At 40.2% G+C, this 19360-nt stretch overlaps 2 protein-coding genes across 4 annotated transcripts in view; one reads left to right on the top strand and one right to left on the bottom strand.

The window, feature by feature from the left end:
- Window positions 1–3549: 3549 nt before the first annotated feature.
- On the bottom strand, window positions 3550–5140 carry LOC111265577 (uncharacterized). The gene is made up of 5 exons (XM_022842379.2): window positions 5004–5140; window positions 4586–4693; window positions 4385–4435; window positions 4028–4111; window positions 3550–3893 (listed from the first exon to the last, which is right to left on the bottom strand). Exons 2-5 carry the CDS (start codon window positions 4661–4663, stop codon window positions 3702–3704), a joined length of 405 nt encoding a protein of 134 aa, XP_022698114.1. The 5' UTR covers window positions 4664–4693; window positions 5004–5140; the 3' UTR covers window positions 3550–3701.
- An 8-nt stretch (window positions 5141–5148) lies between these two features.
- Window positions 5149–19360, top strand: part of LOC111265576 (MAM and LDL-receptor class A domain-containing protein 1) — a 110181-nt gene continuing 95969 nt past the window's right edge. The window contains exons 1-2 of one of the 3 annotated variants that reach the window (XM_086970542.1): window positions 5149–5205; window positions 5539–6093. The gene's annotated coding sequence lies outside the window, so the exon portion shown is untranslated. Of the gene's footprint in view, window positions 5421–5538; window positions 6094–9266; window positions 9516–19360 lie in introns of those variants that run through there. The other 2 variants (XM_022842374.2, XM_022842373.2) reach the window with 2 other exon arrangements.

Here is a 19360-nt window from a genome sequence, read left to right as displayed (position 1 = left end):
GAAAAATTTAGACCTCTAAAGGCCTGCCGGCTAAACGTATAGCAGTTGCAGCCTAAGGTGTCCGTCATTTTGGACGCATCTGTGGGGAGAGGGAAAGGTTAGGTGGGTAATTGTACTAGGGTCACTATTACACCCCTTTATCTCGGGGATCTTATATAATGTTCTTTAGACCTGGTCTGTAGTCGGCGTTAGGCAATCGAAGAATAATCGCCCACGTCATCCTAGATTTAACAAGCACTGAACTGGAATTTTGATAAGGCTGAGCTGTTTTCGTATATCTTCGTCACTTTTCATAGCTTACGATGTTCGTCAAGTTGAGACACTAAATTGAAGAAAGTGCTAGAAATTCCTTCTCCTGTTGGGAATTAATAAATTCTACGAAACTTATCTTCGTCCAATCATTGAAATGAGCACAGTCGACCGTGGAAAAAAATAAAGTACGACATGATAATAAAATATACGGATTTACGGAGGAGATTAATCGCTGTGAAACTAGACTAGTCCTTCTTTGCCTATGGCTCGAGGTGTTTCAAAGTTGATTTGCCACGTTCAAAATTCTTCGAGATCAAATTCGCAATACAAATCCCATATAATATTATATGTATCCTACTTCTGTAACTTGTTTTCGCACGACGAGACAGCTGTACTACAGATCAAAGAAGACTGAATGAGATATCAAGATGGTTTCAGGTCGGATCCACGTGAATTCACTCACTCAGCGTAGACAACTGGTTCCATCAAAACAAATACTCTCACGTGTTTATGAGTGAGTGGACATACGCTCGTAATTTTGGGTTGTCTGTCGGTAGATGTGTGATGTACTTGTGAGCCTGTCTTTGCGATCCCACGTAGAAGCTGGGCGTCTAATGGGTGTGTAGGTCCTGTTTGTGATAAAGGCCAAAAAATTGTTCTGAAGTTCTGGATAAATTAACCATATTAGAGTTTTGGTTAAACTTGAACTCAACATAGTAATTGCATTGGCTCAGTGCGCATTATGTAATGCGATGCGAAACTATCTTATACAAACATTTGCTCTAGCCACACATATATTGTAAGTGGTACGCGTAGTTAACGCTATGTGTGGCTTAATGGCGTAATCAAAGCTCTACAGTGTGGCAGACTTCTGCCCAGGGTGGATGCTTTCAACAAGCTAGCGAAAATCGGACATATGAAAGCATCTTGATGATCAGTACTCTCTTACCGGATACGGTCCTAATTAGGTCGCGCTTTCTTCTCGAGTAAGCTTCAAATATATTACGCACACGTGCCCCCCAATATCAAGGAATTGCCTGTCAGAACGACTTGCATAGCAGAGGCCTTAATTGTGAAGCTAAGAAAACCTTTACTTTGAGTTTTACTGTAAAACACACGTACAAAAAAAACAACTGAATAACCGGCTCCTATGTAATAAGGTATTGCTAGGATCAGATTTGTAAATGAGTAGAGTTTTGTGCTAAAACCCATAACGGCCTTCAACAAGCTTTCATGCGCTTACTTTGAATGTGCTTGTTTACCATCAGCACATCGCAAATTCTATAAGAAGCTCGTCCTCCTGCGAAAATCTCCAAGCTAAGGGTGCCCCTGAAGAAATGCAGTCATCCCGTGTGTAGATCACTGAATTGATCTCGAACGACTGCCCGACGACGAACATCTTCTTAGGCTCAGCACCAGGCAAGTGTTAGAGCAGGATTAGATCCCCCCCCCCCCCTCCCCCCCCCTAAACGCTTCTCCGTATCCCCCATTGGCCCATTTCATGGGCCGAGAAATATATTTTTGTGGCTTCTACTAAGAATGGACAGGCAGTATGACCGGCAGAACTAGGACACGCGAGTAGGGCCCTTCATCAAAATCTCGGGGAAGTGAATTAAGTTGATCGCCTGATACTGGTAGAGAAGAAAGCAGGTCGGCCATAAGATCTAAAATCTTTTTCGGGGTCGATAATACACGAGAAGAAGAAATCTCTTCATTTCTTAGCTAGCAAGCTAGTCAGCCATCTGGTGCCACAGAGTTATGTTTCGCTACCCTATATCTTTTATAGTGTTAACTTAAATTGAGTTGCGATGATTTTTACAAGATACTAACGTCTACATGGCTGGCGTTACATTCACGAGTGAAGGAACTATTTGATTTTTTGATATTTTTTTTTCTGAGAACCAAAAACTCTTAGGTAATTCACTGGAATCTGTTAAAATTACCATAGTGTCTAAACCGAATATGTCAGAAATAGCAATCCTTCTATAGATTTTCAAGCGTTGTATGTTATTTTCATCGTTTACTTCTGTTCCACCAAGGTTTCTTCCTGTTATTAGAAAATGCGAAAAACTTCTGTATTTAGTGTTTATTTAGTGGGATGTTTTACATTAGTAACTAGTAATAAATCGCTCTATAATAGCGCTTAAGTGCATTTTGTCTTATGTCAGGACATAATAGTATTTATGGGGGTACTTCTGCATGCAGACGCGCTATCGCTAGAATAAGTGATGTTTGTGCGGGTGTAGTAGGTATATAACTACTAAATTATGGTCTAGATGTACACACCGGTTCATTCGATCTTGGTGCTTTTGCCCGAACTCCAATGAATCTCCAATCCAAAAAAATATAATTGCACCCATATTCCATACGTATATTTAGCTATTATGTTTTATTGCCCTGGGAACTTTCATTGCACAAGCACGCAACGATGAGGTGACATTAACAACGGTAATAGCTGAACTGCTGCCTCTTAACACGCCCACCCCCTAAATACCGTTCAGAGATTCTATAGTAAATCCATGCTATTGGAGCATTTAAAGCAACTACTATTATGACTTCCCAATGCATTATTTAATACAATACTGTTAGACAAACAGGGAATTCACTTACTACTAGAATATCTTTAAAGTTATCGTGGAACTCAAATCAGTCCATTGCATTGATGGATCGTATGCAAGTTGAAAAATCCCCATAGATCTAGCGATGGTTCTCCTCATTTTGCCTCTCTGATTTTGCGGTTAAATATTGTTGGAATTCGGTAGCGGCCAAGGCTCTGCGGTAGATAGTTTCCACGCTGATATCGTTATGCCATACGACGCTTGTGTAAACAATGCGCTTTTTCCATATGCGTCATTGATTTCTACACGTCCAGTCTCAGCAAGTGGCTGAATATCTAGGCGTCGTTCTTACACTTCTTGATCGAATAAAAGTGTGCTACGCATTTTGTAGGACCCTTATTTCGCATATGAATATCTAAGAAGCTATATATTATCATATTCTGTATCAGTTAGCATATTTAGTACGCCTTTAGGCATTTAATTAACCGAATTATCTATACAATCGATATATAATAATATTTGTTGATTACAGACTCGCCCTGATACCTCCAAACTGGATTAAACCGGCAATAATAAGGACCGGTTTAGAGTAGAATGGAACTCGACCAAGAATTTCTACCAAAGCTTAAAATAAATACTAATACGCTCACTAAAAATTCACTGAGGCCATAATAATAATAATGGCCGCTTTTCAGTTGCAAAGTGAAACTATGGGTACAAAAGCCATTTCAAGATACTGTTTTATACAGAAAAAATAATTTTCGACATTTATTGACAGACAGCCATGGGATCTCTTCATATATATTCACTTTACATCATTGGCAACAGATCATTCAGGCAGACTTGTACCGGCTTTGGTCCGCATTCGTTGCTAAATCTGTCTGGTCCTTTTTAGGAGGCGAGCGCCTGCTGAAGGCAAGCCTTGACTTTGACAACGTTCTCCTTCTGCTTTTCGTCGAGGGTCGACTCTTCCCCGTGAACCTTTTCCTTCATGCATTCCTGGAACTTTGTTTTGCGCTCCTCAACATGATCATGGGCAATACCTTTGATTTCTTCGCTGCAAGCAGCGACGAGCGGGCTCAGCTGGACATCGCAATCAGAAACATCACACAAATCATTTATAAGCTATTATATTTCTATATTGATAATACCTTACTCCTTGCTACTAGTATAGGTGCGTTGACGGTAATCATTAAGTGCGCAAAGGCGATCCTAACCTTGGTGATGTAGTCTTGAATGCGTTCTGGTCCGGCATCAGCGGCAACACCTTCAAGGCATTCCTTCGATTTGTCAGCGCTGGTCTAGGAAACGGCATTCACGGAAAATAGCATAGCCATTGAAAAATACTTCGCATTGCTCTTCGCTGTTAAAATCCTAGGTCCCTTCAAGCCAAGAGTCGATCAAACTGGACACATGAATATGCTAAAACATACGCTAGTAAGTAGAAGAACTTATATATATATTGTTGGACCAGCAGTAGACGAACACCTAACAAACTGTAGAAAGCAAAGTTAGCAACGTATTGTCAATTTGTTGTTTTTTTTTTTTCGTACACGCAGATGTGTGTAGCTTACCTTATAAAGAGCCTTGCGTTCATCGGGAATATCGAGATTGTCGATAGCGGTCTGCAAATAAACATTATAAATAAGTGTAAATGAATCTGAACGATCTAGACCTCACGCATGATGAGCGCTGTATTCATATTGGCTGCGCCTAACTCTTCATTTTATCCGAAAATTCTAGCCCATGTAAATATCCGTTATAAAGTAACGAACCTTTAAAGCCTCAATGGCTGGCTGCACATCAGCGATGGCTACAGCCACGACGGTCGCGATAACGAGAAGTTTGAACATGTTGACAAGAGTTTGTAAATTGTAAACTTTCTGAAATCACAATGAACATTCGTAGGCAGACGCCGCTTTACACTTTAGAGCTGAGAATGAGATAAGTTGCATTGGATGTTTGAAAGATAGGAGAAAAGAAAAGACAAATACTAATGAAAATTGTCACTCAAGTTACCGTGTCTCTTTAAAGTTGACGAGATTGAAATACACTCATGAAGTGATCAACTTCAGTTCCCATGCGCTCCATTCTCCGCGATAGGAAAAAGCTGCAGACGTTTTCTGCAGCTTTTTCCTATCGAGGACTTTCGATATGGCTTAAAGGCACATAGAATTAGCTGTTCAGTCTTACCTGGACTGTGACTATTGCTTTCGTCAGTGATGTTCCTGGGGTTGAGGGCAACGTTTATATATGATTCCTATTGTGGATACTTGAGAGAGGGCAGACCACAACGATAGGTTTCACGTAACCGCTTTCTATTTGAATCAATCCCTAGAAAAAGGTTGAACTGTTCATGCAGAGAGCAAGAACGAACCATTGCCGAATGTTATCCGTACGGTTTATTATATAACACTACATACAGTAAATTCTCGGTATTTTGATGCGTCAGTGTTTAAACAACGTATTTGCTATGAAATAAGACGTTGGTTGAAAGTTGAGACTAAGCCCTGTCTGCAAAGTAGAATTTCAAAAAAAGATGACCAACCGATGCTGATCTTTATAGTCGAACGCGCGCTAAGAGAAGGTGTTTCTCAGAATAGAGACCAGGTGTGCTTGTCATCCATTGCTTAGTTCTTGCCATAGCAAAGTGTACGTGCACTTGAGCAAATCCAGAGAGCTAATCTTGTGTACCACTTTTTTAATATTACGTTTAATTATGTGTCAGGTCCAAGGCGGTAGCTCGAACGAGACCCATGGAACATGCATGTCTGTGAAGAACGTTCAGATCGGCTTCTGCTAATGGTATACGTACACAAATGCTACAGGGTTTCGGGAACGTATCATTTCTTGCCGTACGATTACACGTCACGCTCGTACCACTTCCTTTCTTTTGGGACATAATAAAGCGCATTTACTTATTATAGAAGTGTAACATCTAAGCTTTTACGTCCAATGAAACTGAGGCGTTTTTAAATAAAAATAATACATTTTATACTTTTTTTTTAAAATTTATTTAGAAGTATTTGGCTTATTGTGACTATCAGAAAATATATAGCGATTTTACACCGAGAGAGAGATAAGTAATGACGACAAATTTTGATTCGCATTTATATCAGATGTAATTTCACAGTTGGAAGAATGGTAGCTAGAAAAAACCTACGTTGGTATATCTATTTCAGCTGTGAAACCACACCCAAACCTTCCCCTAGGAAAATACTTGTCCAGACATCACAACTGTACACAGACAGTGACTCTGGAGATTTACCTGTATATGTATTAGGTAAGTTTTAAAATCAGACAAAGATCACATAATGCCGTTAAAGTGATCTTAATTTATAGGTTCTCAACACATTCATCAAAAAAACACATTAAAATTATTCACTTTCTTGACAACTGAGTAAAAGCTTCTAGTGTTATATGTTAGGTATTATAGTACGTTGTCAAGCTATTTATAAAGCAGAAGTTTAATAGTCTAGTATTCTGGTGGGTTATGATTGGCCCATCGATAAACCTATTTCCGATTAAGTGAACTTTTTTCATGTCATTAATGCCAATACGAGTCTAAACAATAGTCGTATATAGTGTGTCACACGTCAATTCTCTATTTGATGACTTTCCTTTATTAGAACAACCTCACCTCCCGCAGTGACACAAATATGACAAACGGACGAATCGACTTCACAACACTGTGAATGCTTTGTTACCTATGAAATGTTCTATTCAGGAGATGGCGAAAGGAACCCGACAATATGCGGTGTATCCTAACGCCAAGTGAAGAAGCCTTGAAAGTTTGTTTGAAGCTTAGTCCAGCCGAGAGGTAGAAAAATGTCTGACCGTAGTGCGTACAAGCTTTTAGTTTGACGATACTCACCACTTAAAATACTTCTCTGACCACAACACAGAAATATCCTGTAAATTCTCGTTAATACGTTCGCTCTCAGCACTGTGATGTATGCAAGGGGTGCCTATCCGAGACCAAAGATTTTTCGTATTTTTTACCAAAATTTGTTCTGTTTTTGTGATGATTCTTTAGTTGTGCCGAAATAACGATGTTTCTATTATGTCGACGTTACAACTGTTAGACTGAGGGATGCAAAAGGAGCAACGAGCGGAAATGAGCAATGCAATTAGGCAATGCAGAGCACCCTCCTTTGAGACAGTGGTCTTTTCCTGAGTAACAACCCAGGACACTTTGTTACAAAATTGTTTTTCTTGGCAGTGCAAGTTCACGACGGTATGCCACTGTCCAGAGTTCCTTTTAGTATTATCGGGCGAGAAGAAGTGAGAACATTTAGGACTACAAGTGTACTGGGTTCTTGCTTGCCGGTTGCATCCTGATACGACTGTATTATGCAGCAGGCATCAGGCAAGCCTTGTAAAAAAAACTACGGCTCGCTTTAGCTTCTTAGTAATAATCGTCATATTATAGGATTACGTTGTAGCATAATCTTACGCTGGTAAGCAGCATAGTCATCTAATAACCTCTAAGGTAAGTATTTGGGTACGTCATGTCCGTGTCGGTCGTATGTACTAATGTTTTCTTAGTTTCTAGATAGGACTTATCAGGGATATAGGAAGCTCAGCTGTATTTTCCTTCTGCTTTTAACGGTCCAGTGATCACCATCACCATCGAAAAACGCGGATCAGCTTTTCGTCTTGCTCTACCTTGTTAGGATTCCTTCCGCCAATAAAGTATGTACAGTGAGCACGTACGCTGTCAGTGTTGATTCAGGCGTAAACCACCATAGAAATCAATTTTAGGACACCCTAATGGCTGGCAACAAACTCCAACAGGGGCGAATGGGTTTTAGTATACAATTGAACTCCCACAAGCCGTTTTTTATTCTGGCAAAATATACGCGAAATTACATATGCTATGCAAAAAACACAAAATGTTAGTAGGCGTAGATGACCTTCTTTCTTATTTTGTCCTTATGGACCGTGTACTGCTTGCCACTGTACATCGTGATAGACCGCGATTTTTGAACGGTCTATAGGGCTCTGTATGAGATTAACTTTAGGTTTTACTTGAAATTTAGATATTAGTCAATATTGACTCGTATCTATATGTAAATCATTATATTATTATTAAATGAAACTTAATAATTATTAAGTTAATAGTACTACGATAGATACTTTTCAGGCTTTTGCTTACGAGATGTGAATGGCCCACTCTAAGCTGGCTATGTCTTTACTGATTATTTCCGTTAAAATGAAAAATTATATATTCCAATGGCGACCTTAAATAGCCGTACGTAGGTTTTCGTATCCGTATTCGTTATTTTGTTGGCACAAGAATAGATACAAATTACAGAATGGCCGTCAGAGACGAGAACTACCAAGCAACGCCTTGAAGATGTAATCAATTTTTTTTACTACTTAAGTCTAAACATGTATATGCTTATCATCCGTATCGATAATGCTATTTAGTGCAAACGTTAACGGACGTCAAAATAGAGAAGGTCAGACACGATAATCTTGGTAGCTCGCTATTGCATAAGAAGTCGTTCGCGCTCTTAAAGCGATCTTTTTAAAAACAGTCGATGACTTCAATGCAATAGAAGCTACTTATGACGCTTGAATGCCAATTTTTTGTGCGTCCGTGGCTAGGCAAGTTGTACTATTTTCTGATATTGTTCAGTGGTAGTCAGTATAATTTTTAGATGGGTGGCTAACAGTCAACCATTTTGAGCTAACTAAGCTCGATTGGTCGTATGATTTAATTATATAACTATTATCAACTGAAAGAGACCCCCTATTCCAAATAACAAGCCATAGCCATAAAGCTATTTCCACCGTCTAGCCAAGCCTTCGATTTATACGACTGATGCTAAATGGAAGTTTAAATTCGATGTATCCGACTCAGTTGTACCTCATTTCCTCTATGACACCGCATTTTACGTACTGTCGCAGCGGTTGCTGCCGTGCTATTTCAGATAATGAAGGTCGGTTGAATTTTTCTATTTTTTCTCATTGATCGTTCGTTTCTGGTATCGTCTGTCCAACGTGCCTAAAATAGCCTATACAAAGAGCCTAGAAATGGCATTTCGTCCCCGCACCCGACGATATGTTTACATCCCTGCAACACAAATACACTTTATTATGCAGAAACGGGCATGTGACACTCATTCGTTCGAATCGAGTCTCAAACAACGTTTCCAATCATATCTGCTTATACCTTTGACCGAGTTTTCCGTCTCGCTTGAGGCATATCCTGGAGGCTGCTGATCTTATCATCGGTACCTATGCGCCCGGCTGTGGATAGACGACGTTACAGAATGGTCTGTAACAGACCAGCCCGCTGCATTTTTCGGAGAGAGTAAATTATGTGAGATCTCTGCGTACTTGGGTGGGCTACCTACTGATTCAGTATGCCGTTTTGCCACATTTGTTGTCACTCGGTCGCCGGCTGGCGTACGACGTCCTCTCGTTGCTGACCTTCAGCAGCGGCAGATTGGAAAATTTTCCCAATATAACGATAAAAGATATGGCAGTAACGATGTTCTCGTTCTGGACAACAACACGTGTTGAAATGGTTATCTTTTATACGTGTTAGTAATACCGCTCTCACGGTCTACGACAGCGGCCGTGCGTCTATGCGTGGGATCGAAAACGATTCAGGAAGAAGTGCGTATCCACTGCGTAGACAAACACTAGCATGCTTCAAGATAACGTAGATACCCCGTCAACCTGTCAATATCGGTACGCGACAATCAACAAGCCTATGCTTCGTTTAATCTATACTGTGTCATAGCTAGGGATAGCTAAGGACCAACTAGGGTAGAACGGAAAGCATGATTTCGTATACAATTTGTTAGCGATTTATTTGCCGGTAGGAAGACAATAAACTGCTAATTTTATCCATGTCTTTCGAATAAATAATCACCTATAATAATAAATAATACTATTATAATCGTTATGGGTAGTTTCGCATCGTAAGACCACAATTGGCAACGTTGATCTAGTTGCTCTAGGCTAGCTTTTTCAGCTGGCATTTATTTAGCCAGGCATGACAAAACGAGCGCTCTACTTCAAAACCTCGCGCTGTTTTAGTGCTACAGAAACCATGATAAATCATCGCGCGATTTCTCTCAGATAGTATGTTTGAGGTAAATTGTCTAACGAAGACATCGAAATGAGCCAAGAAGCACATGCAGCCCAACTAAGCGTGTAACTTTATAGTTACCTGCAAATTTACTGGTTAGTATAAACTGAAGGTATTGACTATTATATCAAGCATTATTGTAAGTTCCTGCTAAATACGAAACTGCATTATGAATGGGACAGCTGTAAACTTGTCAACAAATCGACAACGGTACGTTAACATTCTTACGAAACAGTAAATGACGCTGTTTTATTGATTGCCTCCATATACTCTCATTAGGCCTTTCTATTGATTTTTCTCCCAATAACGGCCCTAGTGGGCAATATGCCGTCGCTGCACTCCTATAATTACACTAATAACTTTTCTATTTCTGCAGGGGTTTTTTCAATCACTCAACACATTTGTAAACGAAGCCGGTTCAGGAAACAGGTTTAGAAATATTCAAATCCACTCAAAAAAAAATCCCATAACGACTTTTTCGTTCGAAATTACAGAGTTTGTTAATTTAAGCCAACTTCCCAGGATTTCTGTTCCCTTTCGACCACCATCCCGAAAACGTTGGCTGAAGCAATTTTACGTCAGCTAGAAAGAAATCAATGCAGTCTCTGCTTGCAGAGGTCCTATTCGTACGACGTAAAACATATGGGAGGCTACCTCACTACTGCGTCACGCCATACCTTTTTGCATATTAATGAGGGCATGTCCTGCCGCAAGACCTGAGCGCTTACTTAGCGTTCTAATAATATTATCAATTAACGCTCGAGGGTACAGGATAATATTATTCCTGTTACTGTTTGTGGCTTTAGATCGGACTCGAAATGTGGGCACGGGCAAGCTAATGCATATGGACAAACATTATACAATTAGGATATCAATTGTAGCTGGCTATAGAATTACCATAACTGAATTGAACGTAACTAGGTATGTACAAGTAAAACGTTGTGCTTACCCACATCGTGGATTGGGGTAGCCGAACGCGGCAAGTGCAACAGGCACAGCTGCGAGTCGCAAAGTACCGAACCGAAAAGTTCTACGCCAGTTATAGCAGCGTACTCTTTCATGTCCGAAACATCGTCTGCTAGTTTTTCAAAAAAACATTTTATCGATATATTACGTTTCAATTCGTAAATATCGTTAATTTTAAGCCACCGTTGAACAAGATGCCAATGTGCGTATACATTTTTTTTTTCTTTTTATTATAAAGCATTGGTGTTTGCCAAAGTACCTGGCAGCTAAACGAAAGTACGTATGACAACATAGCAAGAAGTACGTATTTAACTTTCTCATGTAGAAATACGGTATCGCTACACCTATAGTTCGATGCTGTTGTGTTATAATACTATGGTGATCGTGTCATAGCTACGACAACGAGAACCGATTTAATTAGCTAATATAAGAATATCCTGTGGTATGACTACGATATCATATTATGGGACCATAAAAATACTAGTAAAAGTGTACAGTTAAATCCGCCTTTATCGCAAATCCGCTAATTTAATGTATGCGAAACGAAAAGCTTCAATATGTCAATTGTAGAAGGTTTTTTTTTGTCAGGGTTTTAGCGTTTAGACTCCCCGAGAAGCTTTGACATACCGTCAGCTTTTGTTTGAATTCCGTAGATACACTTCCTATATAAAATGGAGTTAAAAAATAAGAAGGCTTAAGTCAAAAATTAGAGCGGTAGTAAAAGTAGGCGCCAATTGGGTCGGGTTCGCCATTTTTAATCTTAATTTGGACACAATTTTATTTGTTCAAATATTAAACAATTTGCTATAATTGTTACTTTAGAAGGATATAATCAGATATGATGTTGCAAAGAAAACATTTACAGTTGTGGGTTATGATAAAGAATGATAGACGTGTGCGCAGGCCCAGAATGTACATCCTTCCAGTAATGTAATTATCTACACTTTGCGAATTAAATGCTAGTAACCCATTTAGGGGCCCAAAAACCACTGCGTCTTAGTGCTAGAGATGTCAGTCGGATGGTACGTAGGAAAAAATGTATGGCATTTTTCTTTGCTTATATATATATATATATATGTATGTATATGAAGCTTTCGGAAATTTAAAAAAAAACTTTGTCGGAATAGTCGCCTAATTTTTTTGAGCTCATTTTGTCTGTCGCCATGGAAGAATCATTATTATCTGTATTTTTTTTTTGCACAACACACATTTCTATTTAGCGCAAAGCGAGCGATGACCATCTCCAAAAAATTGTTTTGTATTAGTTTTTCAACTTGAAGTCTACAAGGTGGCTATAAACTTAATCTCGGCGCAGAAAGGCGTTAGAAATAAATGTTGAAATTTTAACAAGTTACAGCCGCTTATCAACAAAAGGCCATATATATCTGTTACAGAAAAAATGGTCAGGGAGTAGTTTAGCTAGCCAACATTTGCTACAGAGTAATATCGAAAGTATCTCTTTTGAGAAGTATATGTAGTAGTCCAAAATTTATTAGACTGCACAAAACAATAAAGGACGTCTATTAAACAGAACTTTAATACAAATAGTAAAGAGATATAAAGAGTAAATTGATCGGCAATAAGCGGCACTTTGGAATCAATACGTCGTCACACGGCTTTATTGCGTGACAGGCGAGGCACTATAGACATTAATTTTTCGATTCGTATAAGCCAAATATGCTACATCCGTAATTTGAGCGCGTACGAGGTTGCTTAAAGGTAGCCTTAAACAGGTCGATAAGGTTGTCTGGCCTGATAATTTCAGTGCACTCCGTCAAATAAAGAGTCTTGCAGACCACACCGTTCGAGTGAGCTTAAAAATAAGCAGCTGAAAGTTGCGTTCGGCGATGCCCATAAAACCTAAATCTCTAATGAAGTTCCCGTGTTAAAATCATTAGATCACTGTTACGTTTTTCTAACTTACTTGTGTCATCTAGCACAAGGTACGACATAATTGCCATATTATTAGTGACATTAAACTAACTTATTAGAGCTGATAGTCCGAAATTCAACTTGACGCCTGTAACTATCTCTAGGAATACGCTCAATTAGCGAATGGTAAATGGCATAAGGGACCCTTCCCATAATATTGGTCAAAGTTATTTGAGGCGATATAGTTGAGTGTGTTGTTAGCAATGTCCACGCCTAAAGACGTTGCTCGCAACGTTACGAATGGCTCCTTTCTTACTGGGTCATTGTTGAAAGTGTAGGTTTTTAGGACCGACGGAAAGTTTGTGGGCTGTAAAGAGAAACTGATTGTTCCCCACACAAAATATAACTTTGCTTTTTGGGTGTCTTCAGTTGACCTTGAGCTGGTCGAATCCTTGAGAAATATTAGCAAACACTTCAAAAAGATATCCACAGAATGCTATTTGCTTTGATCTCGTAGACTGGCATTGCGAGCGATAATCTCTGGCCTAGTGTGCAGCCAACACGTGGACCACGTCCTCATGGTTCCTTCCGTCGTTTGCAAATGTTTATAATTTTTGTACAGGGTAATTTGATTTTTGGCTTTACTTCGCTTAGGGACTTCACGCGTAACACTAGACATTTTACTAGCTTTTAAGCAGATATCTATATCGTTACTGCGTGAAGTCACAGGGAGAACGTCTGTGGGTTTATATTCTGTGACAACTGAACCAATGTATGGTAGTTAACGTTACTTATAGACATAAAATATGAACTATTTCATTTACAGTAGTAACCCGAAGAACAGCTACTTAAGACCAGCACTAAAGAGGCTGGTTCAGGTAGGCTAAAAGGTGTGCATGAATAAAATTAAGCTTAAAAAGCTCAGCATAGCCTCCTAACCATTTAACAGTAGAAAAAACAAACGGCGCGTTGGAGTTCCTTCTTTGTGCAATTCAATGATTAGGTATTAAACGGCTGCCATTAGCCGACTGTGCATCCTGGGTCTATCCTGCAAGGAAATATCAATGTCTTTGGAATATTACATGCGAACAAATTTCTACCTGCAATCACAGCCATACGCATATATACCTAGACAACTGACAATCGTTGTAGAGAATCATATTCTAATATATAACGATAATAAAATTTCAACCGCACTACTTTTTGCGCTGTTTTAACAGCTTGTAATTAGCAGCCATAGCTTTATTCGCTGTTTTTTTTTTTTTTATCTCTATGATAAACGCTACCTGATGCTTAGTATTCGTGTTCATCATTAACGACAAAGCAAATAAACCCAGCGCCCGATTGAGTCCAAACGATACCGACGCTCCTCTCCGCTTCGTCCGTTTCAATCGATTCGTTTACAGGAAAGTGTTATCTATCGAGGTCGCAGTGTCGCATCGCAATGAACGAACAAGCAGCATTTCGGATCACGTCGCAGGGTACGAGCGGCCAGCGGTCATTGCTCCGATCCGACCTCGATGCTTCTTTTTGGGCAGCGATTCCGCAGAAACACTCAATGAAACAATTCCTATCCGTCTAAAGACTGGCCACGTTCCTCGTGTCACGATGCAGGATCGTATCCGAGCTTTGTTCGGTTCTGTGGCGAGGCGAGAGATAACTGTAGGGACGCAATCAGAGGACAACTGCGAAGTGGGTCGGGTTTCCTTCTGCTTCATGAGTAGCCTGTGTCAAACTGTGTCGTAAATTTCCACCACAACACAATCGGTGGCCTAACAAATTTGGCGCGAAAACAAAAAAAGAAGAAGCTGCAACCGCGCAGAACTCAAGAACTAGAGAGCGTATAATGCGTCGAACAGAATAAAATAATATTGGGGTTTTAGCTAGAAACGGTAAATGCAAGCGAGAACCTATACCACAGCGACGATGCTCACGGTCCCTCTGCCGCTGCTACGGCTGTAGCATCAGGGCTGCACTGTACTGTCGTCTTTTTGTCTGTCCCGCCTTTAAATTCCCTTTCGGGCGAGCGACCGCCGTTCGGTTCTCGCTTTTGCTCGCTGTTTTCCTGCTGCCGCTGAACTGAGAGCTACCATCGTTATCGATGCTTCAGCTGACAGCACAGAGAACATAATAACGGCAAGCCGACGACCTACCGAATTTTTCGTCGTATAGCGAACGGCACCCCGCTTCTAAAGCCAGTGTATCTGCAGATCCTCTAATAAAACTAACTCTCTCATTGAAGAGTTAACTCTGTCAAACTAACGCCGTTCGCAAAAGTGCGGGGTTGCTGGAGCAGCGAAATTCGAATGCGCCGCATTCGATGAAATTCATAAATGCTTGGGGCTTTAGGGTGCTTTATAGTTTGAGGCCCAAAATATGGACATCGTGTAAGATCACTATAAGTCAAACTGCTCAACAAGTGGACCGATTTCTGGTTGTCGGTTTGGTGTTTTCATCGTTGTCGGGCTCCTTTCACACTTGACATAACCGTCACGTTCACATCGTGAGTCACTCTGCTTTCCGGCCGTCCCCAGTGCAATCAGACTAGTTAGGTGTCTAGCAAGCACATCTGTAGGTCACCATCCCCGTTAGGTGCAACTGTCGTAGGTGTACTGTATACTACATAGCGTCCGTATATCTATCAGTATGCAGAGAAAGGGGCGACTAGAAAAAAGCTTCGTGGCCATTAACCATATAGTAAGCTTTCGACCGTTGTCAACTAACGTTCTGTTTACAAATCAAAGTAAGCAGTAGCTGAAAGAATGGGCTTTGAACGTTCGATTTGAAGAGCTCTGGAACGTATCAACAGCTTGTTCGAAGAAGCTGGCTCTCTCGAATGATGTTATACAGCTTCAGGACCTGATGGTAGTCGGGGGAACGTCCTCAGTTTCCTTTCAGAATGGTTTAATCTATTTGATGTCGGCTTTTTGTCGTTTTAACATGCCAGCACGGACGTGGAAAGCCCGGGAGCGGAAAGGCACCAACCATCCAATCCTAGATTGAAGAACTTAGAAAGGAGATAGAGAGACAACGCCATTTTTGATGTTGTCAGAGGAAAAATGTAGAATTACGCGAATTACGAGGTGAGACCACCACTAAGTCAGACGAGGAGCTAATGTGGACTCGATATTAGTAGCCCACACAAAGTATAGTTTATGGCCTTACCTAGATAGTAATCGGGAGGGCAAGTTTATAGTGTTGTGTTAGGCCACACCATCTCTTGTTGGCGTGCATTCGCAGCAGATATTCGACAAAATTCTAATTAAAAGTGTATTTTGAGTCGATCGAGCTTAAAAATCATTATCAAAGCCCCTCAGTTGACTCAAAATAAAGTAGCAAGAAGGAAATGAAGATAGACACATTTCCTTCTCTATGTTATTCACTTGAACAGCATACAGAAAGCTTTATTAGATATAATTTAATCTATATTATTCGTTTTTATGTAACTTGGGTAATCCGTGGCGTCATATCAGAACAGACATATCTATTAGGATCATCGAAACTGGGGAATTACAACTAAGCGATTAGTTATCTCTAATTAAAGTGCTCAGATCAGATCGATAGGCCGATAGTTATATCCTAATAGTTTATCCTACCTGTCAATCTGAATTTTTTCACTGTAAATTACGTTAACGTTGAAAATGAACTCGCCTTTCTGGTAAAGCATTCTCAGCGCTGAGGTTTTTTGAGCCTTCTAAAAAGGGGTCATGGATGTGTCCATGAAGGCAATAATACCACCTGAAGGCGTACGTGCAAATCATCCGCGAACGGGGAAGTTGAGCGGAATTGGAAAGCGAAAACAGGGCAGATATCATAAAGGCAATAGCCGATGCTGTTTTGTTCAGACAACCAATAGTTGAAATGGAGGGGGTTTATACGCCTATGTTTTAGACTCGCTGTCTTGAAAGGCATCCATTATTGGCAACGATAATTGAGAATAGAGACGATGCCTCTGTACTAAATGCCTATCCGTAGCATTACAGACAGAGAAAATCAGCGCCGAGACGTTAGTGCGCCTTCCGAACTATTACGCCGATTGACGTGACCAAAACTCACAAGTTTAGTTCTATATAATCGCTAGACATTTTGCTCTGAGATTATATTTCGATTGCACAAAGCTTAATTTTAAAGGAATCCCCATAAAAATTTGAAATCTTGACCGCATGATGTACATCAAATATGCGGTAATATAAATGGTGACCTGAAGAATTCATTTTTCACTATCAGTATTTTAAATTGAAAAAAGCACCTTAATAATCCAACTAAGTTGGAGAAAAGATTAATTTATTAGTCTATGTTTTCTGTTACTCGTAACTAATGCACCTGTTTCCAGCAGAATTTAGTTATTAAAAAAAACCTTGTTTCAATATAATTTGATAATCTCATTCAGGTCTATAAAAACGCGTTTGACGCATTCAGATTGTCCTAACTAGGACATGTTCTGATATTGAGGCTTTCGCCTTGACCTGTCTGGAAACTTGTTAGATCAGATTATTTCTTTGCGGCTACCTAATTATTTTATTTTTAGCTGGCCTTAACTATGAAGCTGATACATCTTTTTCGCACGAGCTCTACCAAGGCGTAATCACAAAGACCGGCTTTCAATATCACGAAACTGAATCACCCGAGCTGGATATAACGGACAAATTCTACCGCAAGGGATAAATACTGCTAGACGAAGCTTAATACCTATGGTAAACAGCCCATTGTTAGGTGCTAAAATCGAATACGATTGATGTCGACTGACAATGCCAATGCTTGTATAACCGACGTAACGCAAAGGTTGCTCCGATCACTTGCTGGCTGAGTATAAGGCCGTGTTGACATAGGTCCAATGCTATAAACATTCAGGACTAGATCCATACTACCCTTGGATGCACGCCTATATATGCATTTATGTATGATCGACCTATATGTCTAGACAGAGGATATGGATTTCAACTAGTTTACTTATTGATATTACAATGGCACCTTACTGCCTCCTAGAGCTTCCAAAACCACCTAAGAACCAAAGGTATTCATTGCAAACTTAAGCGAATCCCTGAAAGAGAGCATTTGCCACGCCTATTCATTAGCAATAAAATGTCCAAAAAGACCAAGACTGTGTTCCGCATAGTCCATCACGACCTTCAGGCTATGCCATGAATTGATTCGTCTCTTCCATGCCAGAATCGTTTTTGTGCATGATAAATTCTAGCTTTCCCGGTAACGGACGTGTATCTCGGGGCCGTTCGATCAATTGCTCTGTGTACTCGTGTATTCATATAGCTGTTAACGTGAAATAATAACTCCCGATCGGGCTTTCCATTCAGAGCCATCACACCGTAGAACTACAATTGTCTGATCAAGAGCTAACATAGGCCAGCAGAACATTTATCCTTTGTACGCCGTCATGTAAGCAGCGCGTCTTATTCATTAAAGACACCATGTCTACACGGTTCGCTACGCACTAGCAGATGACTAGAGCATTCGGAGCCAACACATCAAACACAGGAGTGACAATAAAAACAACAACTGCATCAGAGGTTGTATGATCGGGCTAGAATCAAACGAAGCAGGCTAGAGTAGGAATCTGATCCTGAACAACCGGATAAGCCTGCTCAAAGATAGAAAAACGATTTCAGTGGTTCACCGAAATCTCAGAAGAGCTTTGTCTCATACTAAAGAAAGCGTAAACTAACTTCAAACGTTACGCTCAGGATCGATGTACATAGTGATCGATGATTTGTTTAATCTACAATACAATTTTCTTATATATACACAGATGGAGTACGTGTTTAATTATTTGGTCAAAAATGAACCGCGATATACTGGGTTGTTGCATAAAATAATGAACAACTCGGAAAAGGATTCCGTTTAGTAAGGAATAATTGGACCTGTTAATGGGCCCGAACGTCTATTAGTAGGTCCTAATAATCTGTTTTATATCGAACGTATAAAATAGCTATAATACACGCGGGTATTCAGTCATCGAACGATGCCTTTATACGTTTGCTTAGTTCTGAGTTTAACACTGAAATCATGGACGATTTGGCAAAATAGACCTACTTTGATTGGATGATCAACGCACTCCATAATATTTTGTTGCATCGGTATTGGCTCACTGTGTGTCGGGTACCGCAGCCCGGTAATCTAGTAAATATTGCCCCACGTTGATCTGTAGATTATTGTGCATCTTCTAATATTAAATGTTTATGTTATATACTTGACTAATGAAATCGAAACCTCACAGGACACCTGAAGACATTGAAACGCACCCTTGTGTCTCGGCCAGTTCGCGTTGCCGGACAGTCTCGGGATGACGAAACAGGTGACTCCAAGATGTCGTTGGAGCATACGATACTAGTCTGACACAAAACGATTTGCAGTCTTACAACAACCTTACTATGAAGACTCTGTCCGAAGCCACATGGCTAGATAGAAGCACAGTCGTTGCCATTCGCTTGCGGGTGTTTATAACTTTTGTAAGCCTTTTCAGCTTGCGGTCCTAAAACCTGAAGAACGCCTCTTGTTTCGTAAAGAAGCTTTTTTTCATTTAAAGTTTGACAACGCCTTGTGCTAGGCCAGGGGCGTGCCTGAAATGCGCTTCAATCTCTCCGAAAAT

This window comes from Varroa jacobsoni, unplaced genomic scaffold, assembly GCF_002532875.2.
Source record: "Varroa jacobsoni isolate VJ856 unplaced genomic scaffold, vjacob_1.0 scaffold_989, whole genome shotgun sequence".
Taxonomy (NCBI): Eukaryota; Metazoa; Arthropoda; class Arachnida; order Mesostigmata; family Varroidae; genus Varroa; species Varroa jacobsoni.
This window is presented reverse-complemented; position numbering and strand designations above follow the sequence as displayed.